This window comes from Lissotriton vulgaris, chromosome 4_1 (genome assembly GCF_964263255.1).
Source record: "Lissotriton vulgaris chromosome 4_1, aLisVul1.2, whole genome shotgun sequence".
In the NCBI taxonomy this organism is placed as follows: Eukaryota; Metazoa; Chordata; class Amphibia; order Caudata; family Salamandridae; genus Lissotriton; species Lissotriton vulgaris.
The window spans coordinates 1,473,416,448-1,473,437,264 of NC_141691.1; the positions used below are offsets into that span (position 1 = coordinate 1,473,416,448).

A 20,817-nucleotide genomic window follows, 5' to 3' on the forward strand; every position below is an offset into this window, starting at 1 on the left:
CTCTTTGGGTCGGCGGTGCAATACCCAACGGGCAACACCTCAAAGAGGGGCTCTTTGGCGGAGATCTTTTTCCAACTGCCGTATGGGTGAAGTGCGGGTGTGGGGCCAGGAGGGTGTAGACGTGAAAGTGGGTTAAAATGGGCGCAAGGGTACCAGGATCAATTTTATTCTGGAGGTCCCTAGGCTCCAATTAAAATTTGAACAAGGACTAGACTTGTAGGGAAATAATGTATCCTAATACAAGGCTAACCTGGTGTGTGACTGGGTCGACATGTTTCTCGCCACTTGGTCAAATTGACTGGCGATTCATCAGGACCAGTGTCTAACTGAGTTATTTAAGAGATAACTGTCTACAGTATGGCTGCTCCAATATTTTGCATTGTCAAATTAAGGGGAAGTAGTGTACCTTTGTTGCGCTCTGTATTCCTGGATGGGGAAAACTGAGCAGTTCAAACAGTGCAAATAAACCTGTAACAAGGTGGGTGACCTGATAGCACTCTGTGTTCCATGCCTGTGGTTGTGGTACTAGCATGTGATTAAAACAATCAGAAATATGTATCACACGTTGATCTTGTCACGAGCCTTAAATGCCCCCTCAAAAGTCTCGCCCAGACGATTAACTCGTCAATAATACAGTAGGTACGGGGGCGCTAGAGGGCGCGCAAGCGGAATGGCTGCTTGAACACGCAGCTCCCGCACCTTGGTAAATGATCCTGCATATATCTGCTGCCACGGAGTGCCAAACCTCCTGATTTTCACATCATCTGCTGCAGGTGTCCCACTCTACAATCGACCCAAGTCTGGTGGTGCTCTGTTGCTCGCAACTCGAGATGTGAGCGGTTGAAGTTCCAGCGGAGATCGCACTGGAGCTGACGGATTGCGGTGGCCGGCTGCAGCAGTCTACGCTACACCGGGGATGACCACGAGGGTCTGGGCCACATGACGGAGCTGACGGCGGCCTGCTGCTGAGACCTCGTGTGTGGACCTGGCCGGGCGGTAGGAGGCTGTCACCCCGCCCGTGTAGAGCCCCCCTCCCATCTACTGCTACTACCCTCGCTCCTGGGACTTTGGACTGACCCGCTACTGGTTGCTGGCGGGAGCCGCGGCGCGGCCTGTGTCCTGGGTCCGTGTGGGGGCCCCCGACTGCCTGGGGCTCTTGGCGGTGCGGTGAGTCCCTGAAGCATACCGGATCCGGGATCGTGTGTTGCGCTTGGCCCCCGCGGTGCACGGCGCCGCCGCGCTTTTGCCCGGAGCGTCCATTACGCTGCTGCCCCACCTCTGGACCCTGAGTGGGCCTGCGGACTGCTGCGCCGCCGGCTGCTCCTCCGGACGGGGCCCTGCTCCTCTCCCGACTCGGCTGCGGCCTGGCTCCTCCTCCGGGGACCACGACACACGGGAGACTCACGCTGCACCTTCCCGAGGGGGCTCCTCCTACGCCACCCCTCTTCATCGGTGCCCCGCCACTCCCGGAGTCCACTCACCTGGGCCATCGGCGCCTCCATTGAAACGCGCACGGAGGTCCCGGAGCCTCCCCTGCCTCGGCGCCTTCTCCTGCTCGGCCTCACGGCACCTGAGATCCACGCAGGCCTCCTGTACCCCTGAGCCCGCCTTTGCATTGGCCCTTGCTGCCCTACCGTGGCGCCTGCGGCGTCGCTGCTCTTCTGCAGTCGCCTCCCTCTGGGATACCCTGACGCGCTACCACGCTCCACGGCGCACAGGTGCGGGGATAGCTTACCACCATGGTGCGGCCTGAAAATCGGCAGGCGAAACTTAGCTTTGAAGGCGCAAAAAAAGGCGCGAAATCGGTACAAGCGGATCCTGCACCTAGTGCATCGTCCCCACAAGCTACCGGCTCAGCTACCACAGACATTGATCTGACCAACCTAATACAGGAGATGCGGCAGGGGTTTGCCACGGTGGTTGAGAAGGTGGATGGAGTCACTGCTCGACTGGACGCGCTGGTACACAAAGTTGACCGTCACGAAGAGCGCATCACAACTGCGGAGCAACGTATATCCGACACTTCAGATGTTACCGCGACCCACACGACGCAACTGAGTAGGATGGACAACTTGCTTAGGGTCATTGCGGCTAAAAATGAGGACTTGGAAGCTCGCAGCCGCCGGAATAACATACGGGTCACCAATGTGCCGGAATCCACAGACACGGGCAGGATGGAGCTGTACATCGAGAAGTTGCTCAGAGGCTCGATTGGCGAGGATGCCTTCTCGCCACAATTTATCGTGGAAAGGGCCCACCGCTCCCTGGCACCCGTGCCCAAGCCTGGGCTCCCACCGAGGCCCATAATAGCTCGTCTCTTGAATTACCGTGACCGGGATACTGCGCTTCGGGCGGCCCGGACTCAGAGGTCGCTACATTATAATGGCGTGACGTTCTCCATTTATCCAGACTTCACGCCCATGGTTCAGGAAGAGCGGCGCAAATTCCTTCCGGTAAAGAAAAAGTTGCGAGAGGCCCAGATAGACTATGCGCTCTTGTATCCTGCGAAGCTCCGAGCCACGCACCAAGGCACACAAAGATTCTTCACTAATCCGCAAAAAGTTGAGGACTTCCTGAAATCGCTTCGAAGGACCCAGCGGGATGGTCGAGCAGATGATGAAGGACAAGAAGAGGCAGACTAGTCCCCAGCGCCCTGAAACGGCTAACTAAAGCCATGTGCTGCTCCTTACGCCTTGTCTACTCTGGATGGTGTTCTTTATACAAACTACTGCACAGACACTGGGGGAATTGCGGATGATGGACCTGCGCTGAACCTGCACCCCTGTGGTAACGTAAAACCAAGGTCCACTTTTCTGACCCTAGTCTCCCCCGAGGGCGGTACAGTGATGGAGCTCAGGGTCAGGGAGTGACTGTGCGTACTCTATGTGTTACCCCTATTGGGTGATCCCCTTTACCTTGCCAATGTTTGAGTTGTTGCTGTTGCGGGAATTGGGTGGGGAGGGTTGGGGGATGGGCTGTTGGGTGGGAGAGATCGGCTTCTGGCATGATTGGGATGCTGGGGTGGGTGGGGGGTGGGGATGTTTCAAGAGGCAACCATTGACTAGACTTTCCACGTGGACATTATTCTGGTGTGTGCACCGTTACTGGCTGGGCAGGGGTGGCTATGTTACGCTGCCTTTCTTGGCGCCGCTATGTTATCTTACTGCTCTATCCATGGAGGCTCTGTCTGAGTGCATTCTGCTAGCCTGTTTGTCCCTTAATGCCTGGGGGCTGTACAAACTATGTATCTTTATGATAACCTGGGGTACACTCTGGCACTGCCAGGGTGGGGGAGGTTGCACTTTGCGGCCCTCTCGGGCTCTGCCTTACTCATTGTTGTTTTGTCCATGGCTGATTTAAACGCGAATGCGCAATTGACATGTTTATCCTGGAATGTCCGCGGACTGAATAATGCTAAGAAATGCCGAAATGTTATTGCCTACCTCGATAGACATCATGTGCAGTTAGCCATGTTACAGGAGACACATCTGCCCGCACAGGGTGGCGCCACTTTTGCAAAGAGATGGGCTGGACACCGTATCTTTTCCTCTTATTCGACTTATGCCAGAGGTGTGGTAATTCTTGTTGCCCGCAATGTGCCTTTCCAACCATGTGGGGACATGTCGGACAGAGAGGGCCGTTATGCTCTATTGTGGGGCAGAATAGGCCGTGACCTGTATCTGTTTGTGTCCGTATATGCACCTAATATTGATTCACCTGCCTTTTTCACCACTCTATGGGGTAGGATTGTGGCTGTTGGGGCGCGACACATAATATGGGGTGGTGATTTCAACCTGGCGTTGGTACCCACATTAGACAGAGCAGATGGGGTTGGCTCCTATAAGCCGAGGGCCAGGGAGGCACTGGAGGGAGTTATCGAGGAGGGTGGACTTTTAGATGTCTGGAGACACTTACATCCTAATGGAAGGGAGGGTACACATTTCACTTCTCATACTGGGACGTGGGCACGCCTGGATTACTTCTTAGTCACTAGGATGGTCGCTGCGGAATTAGTGGGGGCTACTCACCTGCCTAGAACCTACTCTGATCACGGCCCTGTACTTTTACGGTTCCGTATCCCTGGGTGGGACGCTCCCCGACCGCAGTGGCGGTTACGCCCTGCCGTACTTCTTGACAACCTGTTTCGCACTGAACTGGGGGAGGAGATAGCGGACTTCTTTCCCAGGAACAAGGGGTCGGTTGACTCGGTTGAAAACATATGGGAGGCGTTTAAGGTCACTGTCAGGGGGTACTGCATATCTAAAAGCCACGGGGTACTACGTGATATTTTGCATTCCATTACCACACTGGAGAAGGAACTACGGGCCCTGGAACTCCGCATGACATCGGACACTGACCCCGGCCTGCATGCCACCTTTAGGGAGACACTGTCAAGGTATGAGGAGGAGGCTGCCAGGGAAGCGAAATACCGGGGCAAACACTGGGCAGCCCGTAAATACTGTGAAGGTGATAGGCCCGGGAAGGTACTGGCTACACTCACGCAACCCTCACATATACACCACACCATATTAGAAATCACTGACGCCGCCGGTACCACTGTGAGTGACTCGGATGCGATATTACACACATTCGCAACACACTACTCCTCACTGTACACTTCCACGGCTGAGGCGGATGCGCCATATGCATCGTACCTCAGCGATGTGGCATTATGCTGGCTCAGCGATGGGGACAGGGAGTTTCTGGCGGCGCCCTTCGAGCTCGAAGAGGTGCGTGAGGCCATTATGTCCCTCCGGAACGGCAAGGCCCCGGGCCTTGATGGCATTCCTGCCGAGTTTTATAAAGCCTACATCGATGTTATGGTGCCAGTGCTCCGTGAGGTGTTTACGGAATCCCTTGCTGATGGTATTCTTCCCCGCTCTATGCGCGAGGTGGTGATCACCTCCCTCTTAAAACCAGATAAAGACCCCACATCCTGCGATTCTTACCGCCCGCTCTCCCTCTTAAACTGCGACGTCAAGATACTTGCTAAGGTACTAGCCACTCGGCTATCGCTCCTTATGACCAGACTTGTATTGCCTGATCAGTCTGGCTTTGTGGCGGGCAGATCTACGTCCCACAATCTTCGCACCCTCTTCTCCTTGCTCCGCACGGTTCACCCTGATACCCCGGTGGCAGCTGTATTCCTTGATGCCACCAAGGCTTTCGACTCTATTGAATGGCCTTACCTTTTTTCGGTGCTTGCCAGCATGGGGTTCCCTAAACTATTCCTGTCTTGGGTCCGCCTCCTGTACACGGATCCCACGGCCAGGGTGCTGATTAATGGACGACTGTCGCAGGCCATCACGCTCACGAGGGGCACCCGTCAGGGATGCCCGCTCTCTCCCCTATTATTCGCCATCGCGGTTGAGCCTCTTGCCTGTCGCCTACGGCAACTGCATCGAACTGGTGCTGTGCAGTGCCTGCAGCGGCAAATTGACGTATCACTCTATGCGGATGACATCACGCTATACGTCAAGCACCCTGAGACGCATCTGAATCCCCTACTTCGGGAATTTATTCTATTCGGCGGAGTGTCAGGAGTCCACATAAACTGGACCAAGTCGCAATTTTTCCCACTAACGGATGCGGTGCGCGACTTCCCCCTTGATTACCCGTTGGAGTGGTGTAGTACGGATCTCCGTTATCTCGGAATCCGCATCTCTCGTGACAAGGACGAGACACTGCGTTCCAATTACGGAGTGGCCATGACCAAATTAACTGCCTCCGTTGACAGATGGATCACGTTACCACTCTCTATGGCCGGGAGGGCCTCGCTCATAAAAATGGTGGTCCTACCCCGCTTTCTGTACCTTTTCCTCAATATCCCTTATTTCCCTGGCGCTTTCTTTTTCAAAACGCTCCGGACGGAGTTGCGCAGGCTTTTCTGGGGAGGCAAGAGCCCCCGGTTAAAATGGTCGACGCTGATCCTTCCCTATGACAAGGGAGGTTTTGATGTCCCTGATTTTGAGGCATACTACCAGTGCGCACAGGCGCAATTCGCCTACCACTGGATGGCTCCTACCCCCTTTATGCCACACATAGCGGTCGAAGACTGGATCGTGCACCCGATCCCACTCAATGGGCTGCTGCACTGTCCTGAGGCGTCCATAACCACGCCGAATACCTCGGTTTCCTGCACTCTGGACGCGTGGCGCCGCATGGCTAAAAGTTTATCGTGCCCATTGATCTACTCGCCCAGGTTACCGCTTGCCTATCACCCAGAGCTCACACTGTTATCGGAAACGGGTTTCCGACGTCTTTGTGATACACTGCGTGTCACCTGCTGGGGCGATCTGTTTCATGAGGGTCGTTTCAAGTCAGCTGAACTGTTTTTCAACACGCATGAGCGCACTCCCCTCGAGCTCTTTTATTACATTCGTTTGCGTGCGGGGATGAAAGATATCTTACCTGATTATCCTATTGAGCCCGAGATCCTTCCTCCGCTGCACTTCCTATTAGGGTCACAGGACGGGGCACATCTGGTCTCTGGACTCTACCGTCAGATCCGCAGTGCTGCCCCTGATCCGGAATCCGCTGCTCGGATGCGCTGGTCTGCTGAGCTTGCGACTGAGGTGTCGGACGACCAATGGCACTACTGCTGTACGCTCACTTCCCGTATCTCTGCCAGTAGCAGGTTGAAAATTATCCACTATAAATTTCTTCAACGAGTGTACTACACGCCGGTGCGGAAACGTAGGTTTGGACTGGCGGATAGTGACCGGTGCGAGCGCTGTTGTGCTGACCATGCTGATTTTCTTCATCTGGCATGGGAGTGTCCCCAGGTGGCTCACTACTGGCGGCAGGTGCTGGAAGCTCTTGCCGAAATGGCAGAGGAGGTGGTTCCTGCGGACCCCCTGGTGGCCCTCCTCGGGTATACGATGCAGATGCCTAGAGGCTGCAGGAAATTCATTGACACTGCCTTACTCTTGGCCAAGCGGCGGGTCGCGTGCCGATGGGGCAGAGGAAGGGCGCCCAAATTCAAAGACTGGCTCACAGACTTGATATACTGCCAAGACCAGCATGCTACCTTTGCAGAACTGCTGCCTCCCTCGTGTCGTCCCAGTGACATCTGGGAGCCGCTTGTGCACTATCTGCTCGCACGCCCGGATGACAACGCTCGATCGGAAGGTCAGCCCGACGTCAATTAAGAACCTGAATTGTGCTCTAGACCCAGCCTGAAGTCCCGTCTGGGCTATCTTGATTCCCATTGCCCGGGCCCCCCCTTGTACCCCTGAGCAGTCATTGACATTATAGGCTATCCTGCCTTGGCCTGCCCACCGCTCCTCCCTCTCTGTACGTGTAAGCTCTATACTATACTCTCTGCACGCTCCTACACCTTCAGCGGATGATGCTCCAGGGTTCCCTGCACCTTTCCACGACCGGCCCTTGTTGGTTCCTCTTGTATTGGATCGTGCATTCTGAACACGAGATCTCACACACACCTCTGCTTGCCTGGGTCGCCACGCCAGAACTCTATCACTGATCCTGCTATACAGTCATGCATTGCCTTTTCGTTGTTACCTAGTTGGGGTGTTTTTGTGTTACTGTTTATGACTTTCGACAAAAAGGAGAGAACCCTCTCTCGCAAAAAACCCTGTTCCACTGCTGCTCATCCTTGCTAGCCCCACGCCATCAGCTGCCGAACAAGATTACCATGTGTGTATGATTGCCGCCGGGCCCCCGGGATGCCGGCTGTATGGCTGTGTACAGACCTCTCCATTCTGCTGCCGGCCTCCGGGTTGTGGGCGAAGCAAGCTGTGTACTGTACTCTATCTCATACAATAAAGCAGATTTGAACCCCAAAAAAAAAAAAAAAAAAAAAATAATACAGTAGGTAGCGAGTCACAAACAAACTAGTATCTGGATTGCGGCAAAAATTACTCAGATAATCTGATTATTGGGCGATGTCAAATACCCGCTGAAATAGAGTGCTGATCTCAAGCGTCCGGCTGCAGGTTGCGCGCCGCGGTGCTCGTCCCGTAAGCATGCTTCGCTATAAAAGCGAGTTCGCCGGGAAATCAATAACAAGGTTGCCGACCGGCATACTCGAGTGCTCTTGGGCGCCTGGCATAGAGCAGCGATTTACTTTCGTAATCCTGCGTCTTCTTTGGTAGACCTACCCCTCACCGCCGGTCCCGGGTAGATGGATTCTTGATCGCCTGCGCCCGTTTAGTAACGAGTCCTTCACGTGACCGGGGGCGTGTTAGTTTGTTCCGGGGTAAAGGTGGAGCTTACCCGGAAGTGGTAGTTGATGTTACCTTCGGCGGCCATTTCTCAGTGGTGCTCGAGAAACAGGATATGTAGAGCTTTTAATTGGGGACCGGCAATTTTTATATCTTAAACATGAAGTAACCTTTAAAATTAAAAAACAGGACTTTTTATATATAATCGGACCCCTCTTGTGAATCTTGCTCAGTGGTGTTTTCAAACTAGGGCATTGATGACTTATTTTGTCTAGTGGAAAAGGTGTTGTCCCTTATGTATCAGCATGTGACCCATGTGTCTTAGAGTGCCCATTAGGTCGCGGTTCTAGTTCCCCAGGGGATTCCCTGGGTACTCAATCTGGTGGCCGTTCTTGGTTTACCGGACTAATATGGAATGCTCATGGCGTGACACCAATCAACATGGATCGGGGTTGACTCGTGATTGCAATAGCTTGGTGTTCAGTAGATTTGATGTGGATAGGTAAGGCGCATAGTATGGCTGGTTCATGCTAGGACATGAGGCTGTGTTTGTATCAAGTGTTGACAACCCAGTTTCACAGAGCAGCCCAGGGGATATCCTCATTAAGGCCCATGGTATCTGTGGACAATCGATGGATCCACCTTTGTTCTTTGTAGAACAAGCTTTGTTTAGTTGAGCCTGCATTTGCTTCTAGTATCAGCCACTTAATGGAATCAGCGTTGTGGTTGGATTCTCGAAAATGCTTGCACATCTTAGTGTTGTCTTTTTTGCATCGGAAACTACTGCGATGTTCAGCCAAGCGTGTCTTGACTGGGCGTGTGGTCATACCCACATAGTACAGATTGCAGGGGCACATGATGAGGTAGATGCATTTTGCCGTGTTGCAGTTTGTGTGGCCTCGTATCTCCCACGAAAAGGTCGGGGTTAGTTGAATGGATTTGTATGTGCCTGTGAATGGACAAACGCTGCAGGACCCGCAAGCGTAATGACCAGTGACCGGTGGTAGATTCCACAGTGTGCGTTGGCTAACCAGTTTGGGTTTCCTAGGTCTTGTATGTATCAAGATATCCTTCACATTTTGTGACCGTTTGAAGGCAAACCGTGGGGGATCAAAGCTCATGTCTCCAGTGTTCAAGATTTGCCAATGGCGTTTGAGTGCCCTTTTGACTGCGTTAGACGCTGGTGTAAAAGTCGTCACACATGTCAAAGGCTCTTCTGAATCCGGGTTCTGCTCCTTTCTCTCTAGTAGACCATCCCTGTGGTTGTTCAAGGCTATTTTCCTCGCTTTTGTGACCTCCCGGTTTGGATAACCTCTTTCTAATCGATTTTTGGACAAGAGTGTGGACTGTTTCTTATATTCAGCAACTTGGCTACAATTACGCCTCACTCTCAAAAATTGTCCAAACGGGAGGTTGTCCCTTAAGGCTTTCGGATGGTGGCTAGTGTAGTGGAGGAGGCTATTCCGGTCAGTAGTTTTCCTGAACATGGTGGTGGTGAGATGTCCGTCACCCACCATGATTGTCAGGTCTAGAAATGAGATCTCTGTTGGAGATGCCGTTATGGTGAAGTGCAGAAATGGATTGAGAGTGTTAATCCATTCAAAAAATGCCTCATACGTTTCTTTGTTCCCGGCCCAGAAGATCAGAATATCGTCGATAAAACGCTTCCATAGTTTTATGTTGCTATGGTAAGGGTTGACTATGTTATGTTATGTTATAGGCTTTTGTATTGCGCACAGCTGCCCCAGCTAAGGGGCGTCCTGGCGCATGGCAAGAAAAAAGCAACACCTACAGGGAACATAACAGGGAAAGGAACGGAGGCAAAATTATTCAAACAGAAAAGTTTTTAAAGCTTTGCGGAAGGCTAAAAGATCAACGAGCAACCGCATCTCAACAGGAAGAGAATTCCAAAGCTCGGCCGCTCTAACCCTGAGAGAGCGGCCGCCAACCCGACACAGCCTGTATCGGGGAATCACCGTAAGAGCTTGGCCCAGGGATCTCGAGGACCGGGTAGGCACATACCAAGTCAGAAGATTCACAAGAATTTGAGGGCTCCCACCCCTCAGAATCTTGAACGCCAGACACAGCACTTTAAACTGGATTCTTGCCCTGATGGGAAACCAGTGCAGGGATCTCAATGTGCTGGAGACGGAACAGGCTCGAGGTAGGCCAACAATGGCTCTCGCCGCGGCATTCTGAACGCGTTGGAGGCGAGTGACCTCCACCACGTTAGCCCCTACCAGGAGCGAGCTGGCATAGTCCAGGCGAGATAGCACTGTAGCCTGGACTATCAGCTGCCTAGTGTGATGGTCAAAAAACTTCAAAACAGGGCGCAGCGACCGTAGTATGCCAAAGCAACAGGCCGCGGTTTTCTTTGTATGGCCCACAAAGCTGAGGGAGGGATCCATCCATACTCCAAGGTTCTTCAGTTCTGTAACCGGAATGGGGGCTGGGCCCAGCTCCACTGGCCACCATCTGTCCCCCCAGAGTTCCGGCCTCCTACCGACGATCATGATCTCCGTTTTCTTTGCGTTGAGCTGGAGACGGTTGTTCTTCATCCAGCTCGCCACCGCCCTGAGTCCGCTCTGAAACCTGGGGGCATCCCGGTCCGCATCCCCGCTGATCGTAACCGCTAGCTGAGTGTCGTCGGCATATGAGACCATAGTCATGCCCCATTGCTTGACGACCTCAGCCAGCGGTCTCACGTAAAGATTAAACAACGTGGGACTCAGCGAGGAGCCTTGCGGCACCCCGTTTCAAAGGATGGAATTGGGACTGGAACGGTGGGATGGCAACGCTAAAGAAACGATCGTCTAAGAAGGACCGGAACCATTGGAGAGCCAAACCACTCAGACCAATCTCTTCCAGGCGATGCAAAAGGATGGGATGCGAGACAGTATCATACGCGGCGCTCAGATCTAATAAAATCTAGGCCGTGGACATGTTTCTTTTCGAAGTCTGCCATGTAGAGGCAGGCCACACTCGGAGCAAATGTACTCCCCATTGATGTGCCCTGGGTTTGGTGGTTATGTTGACCTTTGAATTCGAAGTAGTTCTCCGTGAGGGCCATGGTAGCACATTTCATAATTAATGCAGTGGGCGTAGGTGAGTCCCATAGTTCTGCGTTAAGTACTTCCTCAATCACCCCTAGTGTGGCCCTCTGTGGGATGTTGGTGTACAGGGCCTCCACATCTAGGGTGATGAGGAAGTCTATCTGGGAGCTGTCTTCAAAAGTATCCAGCAGTCGTAGGACATCGGTTGTGTCCTGGACATAGGACGGAATGAGTTTCACTAGTGGCTGGAGAAAATGATCACAAAATTGTGACAGTGGCTCAAGTACAGAATCGATACCTGATACTATCGGGCGTCCTGGCGCTGGTCTCGTCCCTTTATGTATCTTAGGTAAGATATAGAAATATGGGACCCTAGGGTCCTTTTTGACGAGGAATTCAGCCTCTTTCTTGCTGATCCACATCTGGCATTCTGCAGATTCCACCATGCTTGCGATCGAGCCACTAAGGCGTCCAGTTGGATTGTTGGGGATTGGTGGATAGTATCCCCTATCACTCAGCTGTCGTAGACATTCCTAGACATAGTCAGCAGTGTCCATTAGGACTGCTGCTCCTCCTTTATCCGCTTGCTTAATGGTTATTAGTGGATTGTTAGCTAAAGCGGAGAAGAGTTGAGACTCCGACTTCGAGATATTGGAATGAGTGTTGTTACTCGGGAGGGTTTTGATGTCCTTGAGAACTGCTTGCTCATATGTCAGTATCTCATTAGGTACCATACCACTGTGTGGGGTAAATGTTGAGGCATTGTGGAGTCCCGAATCCTCGGGGGCTTCCATAGGTCTGCCATCAAAAAAGGCTTTGAGTCGGATTTTGCAGAAGAACTTCCTCAATTCGCACATTTGCTGGAAGTTATCCACCTTAGGGGTTGGAACAAAACCCAAACCTTTTTGAAGTACTTTCTCCTCGTTAGCACTCAGTTGGTGTGAGGAGAGGTTGACCACTAGGCTCATTTGCTCGTTGTCCTGCTCCTCGTGCCCATCCCTTGATTGGGGGTGTTTTTCTCCCATTGTACCCTCTTTTCTGGAGCGTTCCCTCGCCTTCGCCCTCTGCCCCAGCCTCTGTCTAAAGTCAAATGATAGTAAAACATAGGGTAGCAACGAGTGAGACCCTTATTTTTATACAGAAATTATACACATGATAGATGTCTAATGTTGAAATATTCCTAATGCCCGCTGTGTATCAACCAGCCGGTCCACTATGAGGTTCACCCGCTGTTCTACCTGCCGGGTACTGTTGTTGTAGCTCACCATCACCCGATAGGTGAGTGCCTAAAAAACTTGTGTTATTTATTGAATACTGTAGCGTCGTTTTTAAATGATGCCTTTCCACATGAGCATGCTGTGCACTGTGCTCACCAAGAATGACTTATTATTGTTTTATTCACATGCTAGTACCACAGGCATGGAACACAGAGTGCTATCAGGTCACCCACCTTGTTACAGGTTTATTTGCACTGTTTGAACTGCTCTTTTTTTCCCCCATCCAGGAATACAGAGCGTAACACAGGTACACTACTTCCCCTTATTTTGACAATGCAAAATATTGGAACAGCCATACTGTAGACAGTTATCTCTTAAATAACTCCGTTAGACACTGGTCCTGATAAATCGCCAGTCAATTTGACTAAGTGGCGAGAAACATGTCGACCCAGTCACACCCCAGGTTAGCCTTGTATTAGGATACATTATTTCCCTACAAGTCTAGTCCTTGTTCAAATTTTAATTGGAGCCTAGGGAACTCCAGAATAAAATTGATCCTGGTACCCTTGCGCCCATTTTAACCCACTTTCACGTCTACACCCTCCTGGCCCCACACCCGCACTTCACCCATATGGCAGTTGGAAAAAGATCTCCGCCAAAGAGCCCCTCTTTGAGGTGTTTCCCATTGGGTATTGCACAGCCGACCCAACGAGGAGCATTGCCGGTGATGAAGCATTACACTCGCAAGGGTGTGTGAGGCCACTATATCCAACAAAATGGATGCCCGTTTGTAGGCACCTCTCGTTGCCCTACAAAATCCCTAACCTGTCTCCGACTAACTAGCACTCTTTTAGGAACAGCCTGGTACCCCTCTTGTTGTTGGTATCTTTAGCGAACACCAGGACTGGACCTTCTGCTCCCCCATATGAGGGGTAAATTCGCTAGGCTTGGCACATAGTGAGATCCCTCAGTGTGCTTTGTCCCAATTCCTTCTTTGTTGAAACCCCTACTACCAAGTACCATTATTGCACATTTTTGACTTTGCAGGAACTTTTTTAACGTATGATTTTACTTAGCATGCTTTTACTTCGTATTTACTGTTACTTCGCAAGTGAATTACTTTGCAGGCTATCAACATTGTTGTTTGGAAAAGGAGGCACTTCCATTTCCAAACAACAACGTGCAAAACACTGACGACACATTAAGCAAGAGAAGAGAGATCCCGTCGGCGGTACTGACAGCTGCAGTACAAGACTGCCAGACTCCCGCCCACCCTCGCTGAGGGTTGACCAGAGTTCAGCTGGGCCCCAGAGCACCCTCTCCTAGGGAGGGGCAGACAGCTCTGCTGTGTTATGATGCTGTGTGTTCCCCAGGCACTGCAACTGTGGTGAGAACCAATTAACCAAGTAGGGCGTGTCACGTGCAAGTGAAAAAAGCAAGTGTAGTACCTGGTGCAGAGGCCACAAACCCCCCAAACCCCACCCCCACCTCCTCCCTCCCAGGCTGACCTCCTGCTGCCGCCTTGTCTCCAACGCATTCCTCCAGGAATCCAGTCTGATGCTTCAGCTGCATTGTTGGGATTTATGACAGTGCATGTTCACAGTTACTCTCCAGCTCTTTCATGGAGCTAGTGAAGCACAGTACATGGGTGTAGGAATGTGGATACCCGACTATGGTTACCCCAGTTTTTTGCCTAGTGTTTAGCTGGTTGGTTACGACTTAGTTGGCCTGGGATCCTGCTAATCAGGACCCCAGGATATCTGCTCTCTCTGTAAAATGAACTCCATGTACCTTAGGTACATTACCAATTGGATACTGGATCACCTTATGAGCCCCTGTACAGTGTACTATAGGTACCCAGGGCATAGGTGCATCCAAGGCCGACCGGGGGCTGCAGCATATCTTTTGCTACCCCTGGCTGGCCATTCAAATTGACACAACTGGCTGATCACTCAGCTGGGGCAAGGTGGTGTAATCAACCCTTGCTTAGATATAGTATACCTATATCTAACCTTATATCTAGACACATATACACCTATAAGTCACTCCTATGGCAGGCCTTAACAATCCTGGAGGCAGAGTGATTGGTCTTATGTGAGATGGTGCTCTAGCATGAGCTGAGCCGGTCTGCAGCTTTCGGAACCATGTCCTTTAGCTGTTCTAGGATATTGCCATACCATATACTCTTAAGTGCATTATAATCCTCGCGGTTAAATGCTAACTATGGTTTGGCTTTATCAAAACAGGTTGAGTAAGGTGTCATACACTTTGGGACCTATGCACCCGCTTCCTGTGGGTTAGGTAACGCGAGTACTGCCGTTCTCCTGTAAAGAATAACTCTCCTAGTGTCCTAGTTTCAAGTGGTTAGCTTCTAGTCCAGTCGGAAAACTCTCAAATCCAGGCAATGAAGCAGCACTTGCGCAAACGTATCCCAGACTGTATGGGTATAGCGGTCCAAGAGGCATGGGGTATTCACGGACCGCAGCGCCAAGCTGGAGGAAAATAACATGCGCTTCCCAAGATGATCCAGCTTCTTTGATTCCCTACCTGGGGGCGCGGATGTGAATGTGCCCTTGGAAGAAGAGGCTTGGATCACCAAGCACTTGGGGGAAGGGTTGTTGGGTGGAGCCGGGTGGTGCCGGCGGGCAGTCATCCATTACACAGGAGCCCCTGTGCTGGGCTTGGACCAAGTGCCCAAAAGGACGTCCGGGAGGGCTTCATTTAATGGCAAGAGGGGTTCATAGGAAGTGGCCCCCAGCTGAAGCACCTCTGTCATGAGGTTAGTCCTGACTGCCACTGTAGGGAGCTCCAGGCCCAAAGCCTCAGCTGCCCTACGCACCACCACTGCATAGGACGCTCCCTCCTCCATAGCCACAGTAGAGGGAGAAAGCATGACAAGGTCTGGGGAGGAATACAGACCACTGGCGTCATCCAAGTCCTTTCTCCAGTCTGGTTCTTCCAGCTGGTCTGCTAAAGGGTCCAGCGATCCTTCTCAGTCCTCTTCACCACCCTAAGGACGATAGTGAACACCTGGGATGAATAAGGGAACAAAAGTACACCGGGTCAAATTCGATGTCAACCAACGTCGGTCCGGGTCCATCTCGGGGATGAGGGTGGGGGCGGCGTCGGCTAGGGGCTCGGCTGGCACCGGGGACCTTGTCGCCAGGATCGTCGCAGGGGAAGGTCGACCGGCGTCGATCCTGATCCAGGCCTGAATCCATGGGGACCCTGCAGCGCCGGAGCCAGAGCTGCCGGCATTGAAAGCCCAGGGCCCCCAACCGGCTCTGCGTGGCACGAAAGCGCACCAGCAGAGTTAGGCTGCCCAAACACACAGTGAAGGGCCTCATAGAACATACAAAGCTGGGCAGGGGTTGCTCCGGCTCCCGGAAACAGGGGGAGGTGGGGAGTCCAACAATAAGCAAAGGGGAAACCTCCATAATGACCTATATTTCTTTATACTTGAGCAATAAAGTTACTTCAAAATTACATAGATGATGCGACACAAAACAGGAATACATTCATTTAAACTTGATTTAGGTATTTTATTTCTTTCAGTTATTTTCTATCATTTTCAAGACAGTTGAGTTTTTTCTCATTTTTTTGTGATTATTTTATCAAAAATTGCAATACAGTGACATGGAAACATATGTACTAATCAATTAAAATACAAGAATAAATCATGCCTAAACAAAAACCCCTACACTTTGTATATACAATATTTTCACTCATACCAACATTCATACATGCTCAGACTTTCATCCTAGTGGTGCTAACATACCTGACACAATACACAACAATGAAAGAAAATGAAAAACAAGAAAAAATGTCCTATAGTAGACCTCTCGAAATGTAGTTGAGACCAATTATTTTTAGATCATGCTTTTTTTGTATATGCGTTGTTGGTCTTTTTTGATCCTTTCATTTGTTTCTCCAAATTTTAAATTGGTTTATGCGTGAGGGTCTCTGGTGCGTACGGCCTACGTACGTTTCGGTGATAAAGTTATTTTACTTTACCTTCCTCAGGGCCAACAAAAGACTGGACAAAAAACAGGTGCATTCATACTCTTAAAACCAAGGGGTTCTCTTTATCTGTGTCTGTATCAGAATTTTATAGACACGTTTAAGAAAGAGTGGTACCACTGGGCACTAGTATTCTGATCCTATGAACAAATATGTAAACCTAGGAGTTGTAAATCCACTGTGTGTGGACAGTTTTTTAATTATATAACTGTAGGGCTTTCTCTGACTCCATATAGGTACCATTCCATGACTGTGGGATCTTTGACTACAAAGATATTGCGATCTACTTGGGGGCGCCTCCGGCCGATGTCACTGCCACGGTGTCCACCCTGAGTCAGGCGCCAGAGACAGAGACTTTGAGCGATGACGCTCCAGGAGTGACGCAGAGCCGACTGCCAGGTCTCCAAAAGCTTTCAGGACAGCTCTTGCAAAGACTTGGGACTCCAAAAGCTTTCGGGACCACTCCGCAAAGACTTTGGGTTCAAGGTCCGACAATCGGAGAATGACTTTGGGTCGTGGTCGCGGTCCATGTACCCGAGGCACACAATTCTCTGGATCCAGTCTGACGCCTGGGGGTAATTCTAAGGTAAGGAATCAATAACTGATAGTCTCTTTCAGATAAATATTTCTATGGTAATCTACAATAAAGTAGAAGGAATTAAAAATATCTACAATGAAATGTAGTTCATATTAGAATTTTATTCATACACAAAATGGTAATAAGGATCAAACTTTATTACAAAACAAGTTATGATTACAAGACAAATTGACTTTTTTAAAATGACAAGTCCGTTGTGCTGCGTTTTTTTTTTATCTGAGCGGCACTAGCCCTTTTTCCCTAAGTATGCAACATTTGCAGGCCTCCCCACAGACAGAGGTGACGGCATGGCTTACAAGAGAGGCTTCTTTTTCAGAGTTTCATAAACAAGAGGTGTGTCGCTTCTAACTCTAGTAGCACTTCTGTGGACGAGGTTGAACAAGGAGACACAAACGGATCTATTGTTCGACATGCAAGTGCAAATGTAACGACTTTTCAATGCTACAACATATATTCTTTCAATTAAGGTCTTCCTCCCATAGGTGTACTTGCAGGTACACATCTGTGTAAAGATATAAACATTTTTTACAGCTCTATCCAGTTATGTTGTCAATTAACTGAACACTAAGGTTGCAGCAATAAGAAAGCGGACTTTCAAATACTCCTAAAGAAAAGGCGGCATCACAACCTCAGCATCAAAGAACGCGCAGCCCACCCCTGCCCACACTAAATCCTTCATTTCATTGCTGCAGAGGCCTTCTGAAATTCATTCGGATCACAGAACAAAGCAGACACTTACCAAAGGGTAGATAATGTGTGCGGAGCCTACATAACCACATAAAGATGCAAGGCACTGACTGTATTAAGGAGCGAAAACAAAGCAAGAAAAATGCACTTTACCGTGCAGCTTTCAATAGAGAAATTCTGGGCAAACAAGTCAAATCCAAACTAAAATCATAATTACACAAAGTAGGAGTCCCTCACAACAATGAACATCTTTACAGATACGAGGTATTTTTTGGGGTCCCCTACGCATCTGCAGGACGTGCACGTTAAGGCTTTTCTATGAAGTACGAGGGGGTGTTTTTCTTTTCTGATGATGTAGTGCTGTACCTTTGGCTTTTTCTCTGTGTGTAACTTTGGGCGGGAAGTCCTCATCTATTTTATTCTTTCTCTGTTGACTGTGACTTTCCAATGTGTCAGTTATCAGGCAGAGTTTAGAGGCAACGACTTATGCTGACGAATCCGATCATACTGTGTGTGGGTTTGTCGTCTGCAGAGCATTGCGTAGCTGGTTTACATCCAGGGCTCCCATCCTTCCCACACTCTGCCCAGGATGTTTGGATCTGTGGCTTGGTCTATGAGGCACCGCACCTGGGCCTCTTCAGACAATCCAGCATCGGGTTCCTTGGCCCGAATATTATGATCTTTGTCCCCACGCGCTACAGATATGTAATCCTTGTAGGCAGGCATCTTCTCATGTCCCAGCCGTAGTTCATCACTGAAAAAAACACAGAGAAGGAAGACAAAGTATTAATCATTTGTAAATGGACTGTATTCCAGACAATCTCAGTTAAATGCAACTCTTACACTTCAAGTACTGTAGACCTATCAATTTGTTCTGCTGTAGCCCACAGAACAAATTAAGTCTGTTGTGCAATATCAGTCACCCAGAAGTGCCCACCTCTCTACTTTCTCGAGGGCATACACAGACTACCTGAATATTTCCCTTTTTCACTGATTCTCAAACTCCCAAGTGTACTGTCGGGATACTTTGACTGTAGTCAGAGGTAGGCATTTCCAGGAAGAAAGCGGATGGCACCTGTGAGGAATCTGCAGTTAGATAAACTATCCCCCACAAAGATCATTAAAGAAGGTAAGTAAACTTTTCTTCTGACTGATGCACAAGTTACTTACAGATATATCGTTACTGAAGTTAAGAAATAGTAGTAAGTGATAGATTCCTTACTTTAGAATATCCCCAGGCATCAGACTGGATCCGGAAAGTTTTCGTCAGCAGTACCCCTGCGCTTTGGTTGGTGGCGTCATGCGGCTCCGCGCCCGTCGTCATGGTCGCCGGGATGACTTCGCGGGCGCTACTTAGACGCCGCCCACACGCGCGGACGTTAGTTCTGTACATGACTTTCCGCGCCAGGAACGCAGAGCCATGCAAGTTACTGACCACTGGTGCATCGAAAACTAGGGCCCTGAAAGGGATGACCTTAACCCTAGAAATCAGTTCGCAGAACAGGGAGGATGGGTGGGGCGGTAAGGAATCTATCACTAACTTCTGTTTCTTACAAATATATCGTTACCGAAGGTAAGTAACTTGTGCATCTGAAAGAAACACATTAGTGGTAGATTCCATACCTTAGAATAGATACCCCAGCAATACCAACCCCGGTGGTGGGTCTGCGAACCAAGATCACACCAGAAAGTCCCGGTGAACAGAACGGCCAAAAAAGCTGTCTCTCCTGACTTGGCTGTCAAGGCAGTAATGCTTGGTAAACGCGTGCAATGAAGCCCACATGGCTGCCTGACAAAAGTCTTGCACGGGAACATCACATCCCAGTGCAGTAGTGGTTGCAGTTGCTCTAGTCGAGTGAGCACGCAACCCCCACAGTAGGCTCCTTCTTAGCCAAAGAGTAGCAGGCTTTGATGCACAAGACAACCCAGTGGGAGATAGTCCTCTTGTGCACGGCCCGACCTTTCTTGGTGCCAAGGTAGCCATGAAAGAGTTGGTCATCCACCCCAGAACTGTTGTGTGCGGTTGAGATACAAGGAAAGCGCACGTTTGAGGTCCAGACGGAGGAGCCTCTCCTACTGTCTGGAAGGATGCAGAGGCGGAAAAAAAAGTGGGCAAGGTAATGGACTGCCCGAGGTAAAAGGCAGTAACAACTTTTAGCAGAAAGGAAGGACGGGGCCTGAGCACAACCTTGTCCGGATGGACCGATAGAAAGGGAGGCTTACAAGAAAGAGCCTGGAGCTCACTCCCTCGCCTAGTGGAGGTGATGACCACCAGGAAGGCAGTCTTCAAGGTCAAGAGGCGAAGAGGACCGTTGTGGAGAGTCTCAAAGGGAGCGCAAGTATGTAAGAACCAGATCCAAGTCCCACTGTGGCATCACAAAAGGAATAGGAGGAAAAAGGTGTGTAATGCCTTTTAGAAATCTATTTACAACCGGGGACTTGAGAAGAGAGGCCTGATCAGGGAGCCTGAGAAAGGCTGAGAGAGCAGAAAGATAGCCTTTTATAGTGCTCAGAGCAGAGCCCTGCTGGGCCAAAGAAAGAAGGAGCAAACATCAGAAAGGGGGCAGAAAAGGGATCCACAGCCTTTGTTGTGCTTCATGCCACAAATTTGTTCCACCTGCAGGCGTATACCACTTTAGTAGAGGGACGCCTGGCTGCCAGAATGACTTCGCAAACTTCAAGAGGCAAGTCGAAAGGAATTAACTGCTGCCGCTCAATCTCCACACAAAGAGGTGGAGGCTGGACAGGTTCAGGTGGAGAACCGTCCCCTGCTGCTGTGACAGAAGATCCTCCCAAAGAGGCAGTTGGATCGGGGGATCTACGCTCATACTGAGTAGCTTGGGATACCAAACTCTTCGAGCCCAGTCCGGGGCCACAAGAATGACTTGTGCCCGGTCGCGCCTGATCTTTTTCAGCTCCCTGGGTATAAGTGGTATCGGCGGAAAAGGGTACAACAACCACAACTCCACTTGCGACGAAAAGCGTTGCGAAGCGAGTGCTACCTTGGAAATTCCAACGTGCAGAACTGATGACATTTCGCATTCTCTTCGGTGGCG

At 50.4% G+C, this 20,817-nt stretch overlaps 1 protein-coding gene across 1 annotated transcript in view; it reads right to left on the reverse strand.

Annotated features, from left to right (window-relative positions):
* Positions 1 to 15,977: 15,977 nt before the first annotated feature.
* The window catches only part of PRKDC (protein kinase, DNA-activated, catalytic subunit), a 2,818,033-nt gene continuing 2,813,193 nt past the window's right edge, over positions 15,978 to 20,817 (reverse strand). The window contains exon 86 of the mRNA XM_086965729.1: positions 15,978 to 18,515. Within this exon, the coding sequence (XP_086821855.1) occupies positions 18,311 to 18,515 (205 nt within the window). The 3' untranslated portion in view covers positions 15,978 to 18,310. The remainder of the gene's footprint in view (positions 18,516 to 20,817) is intronic.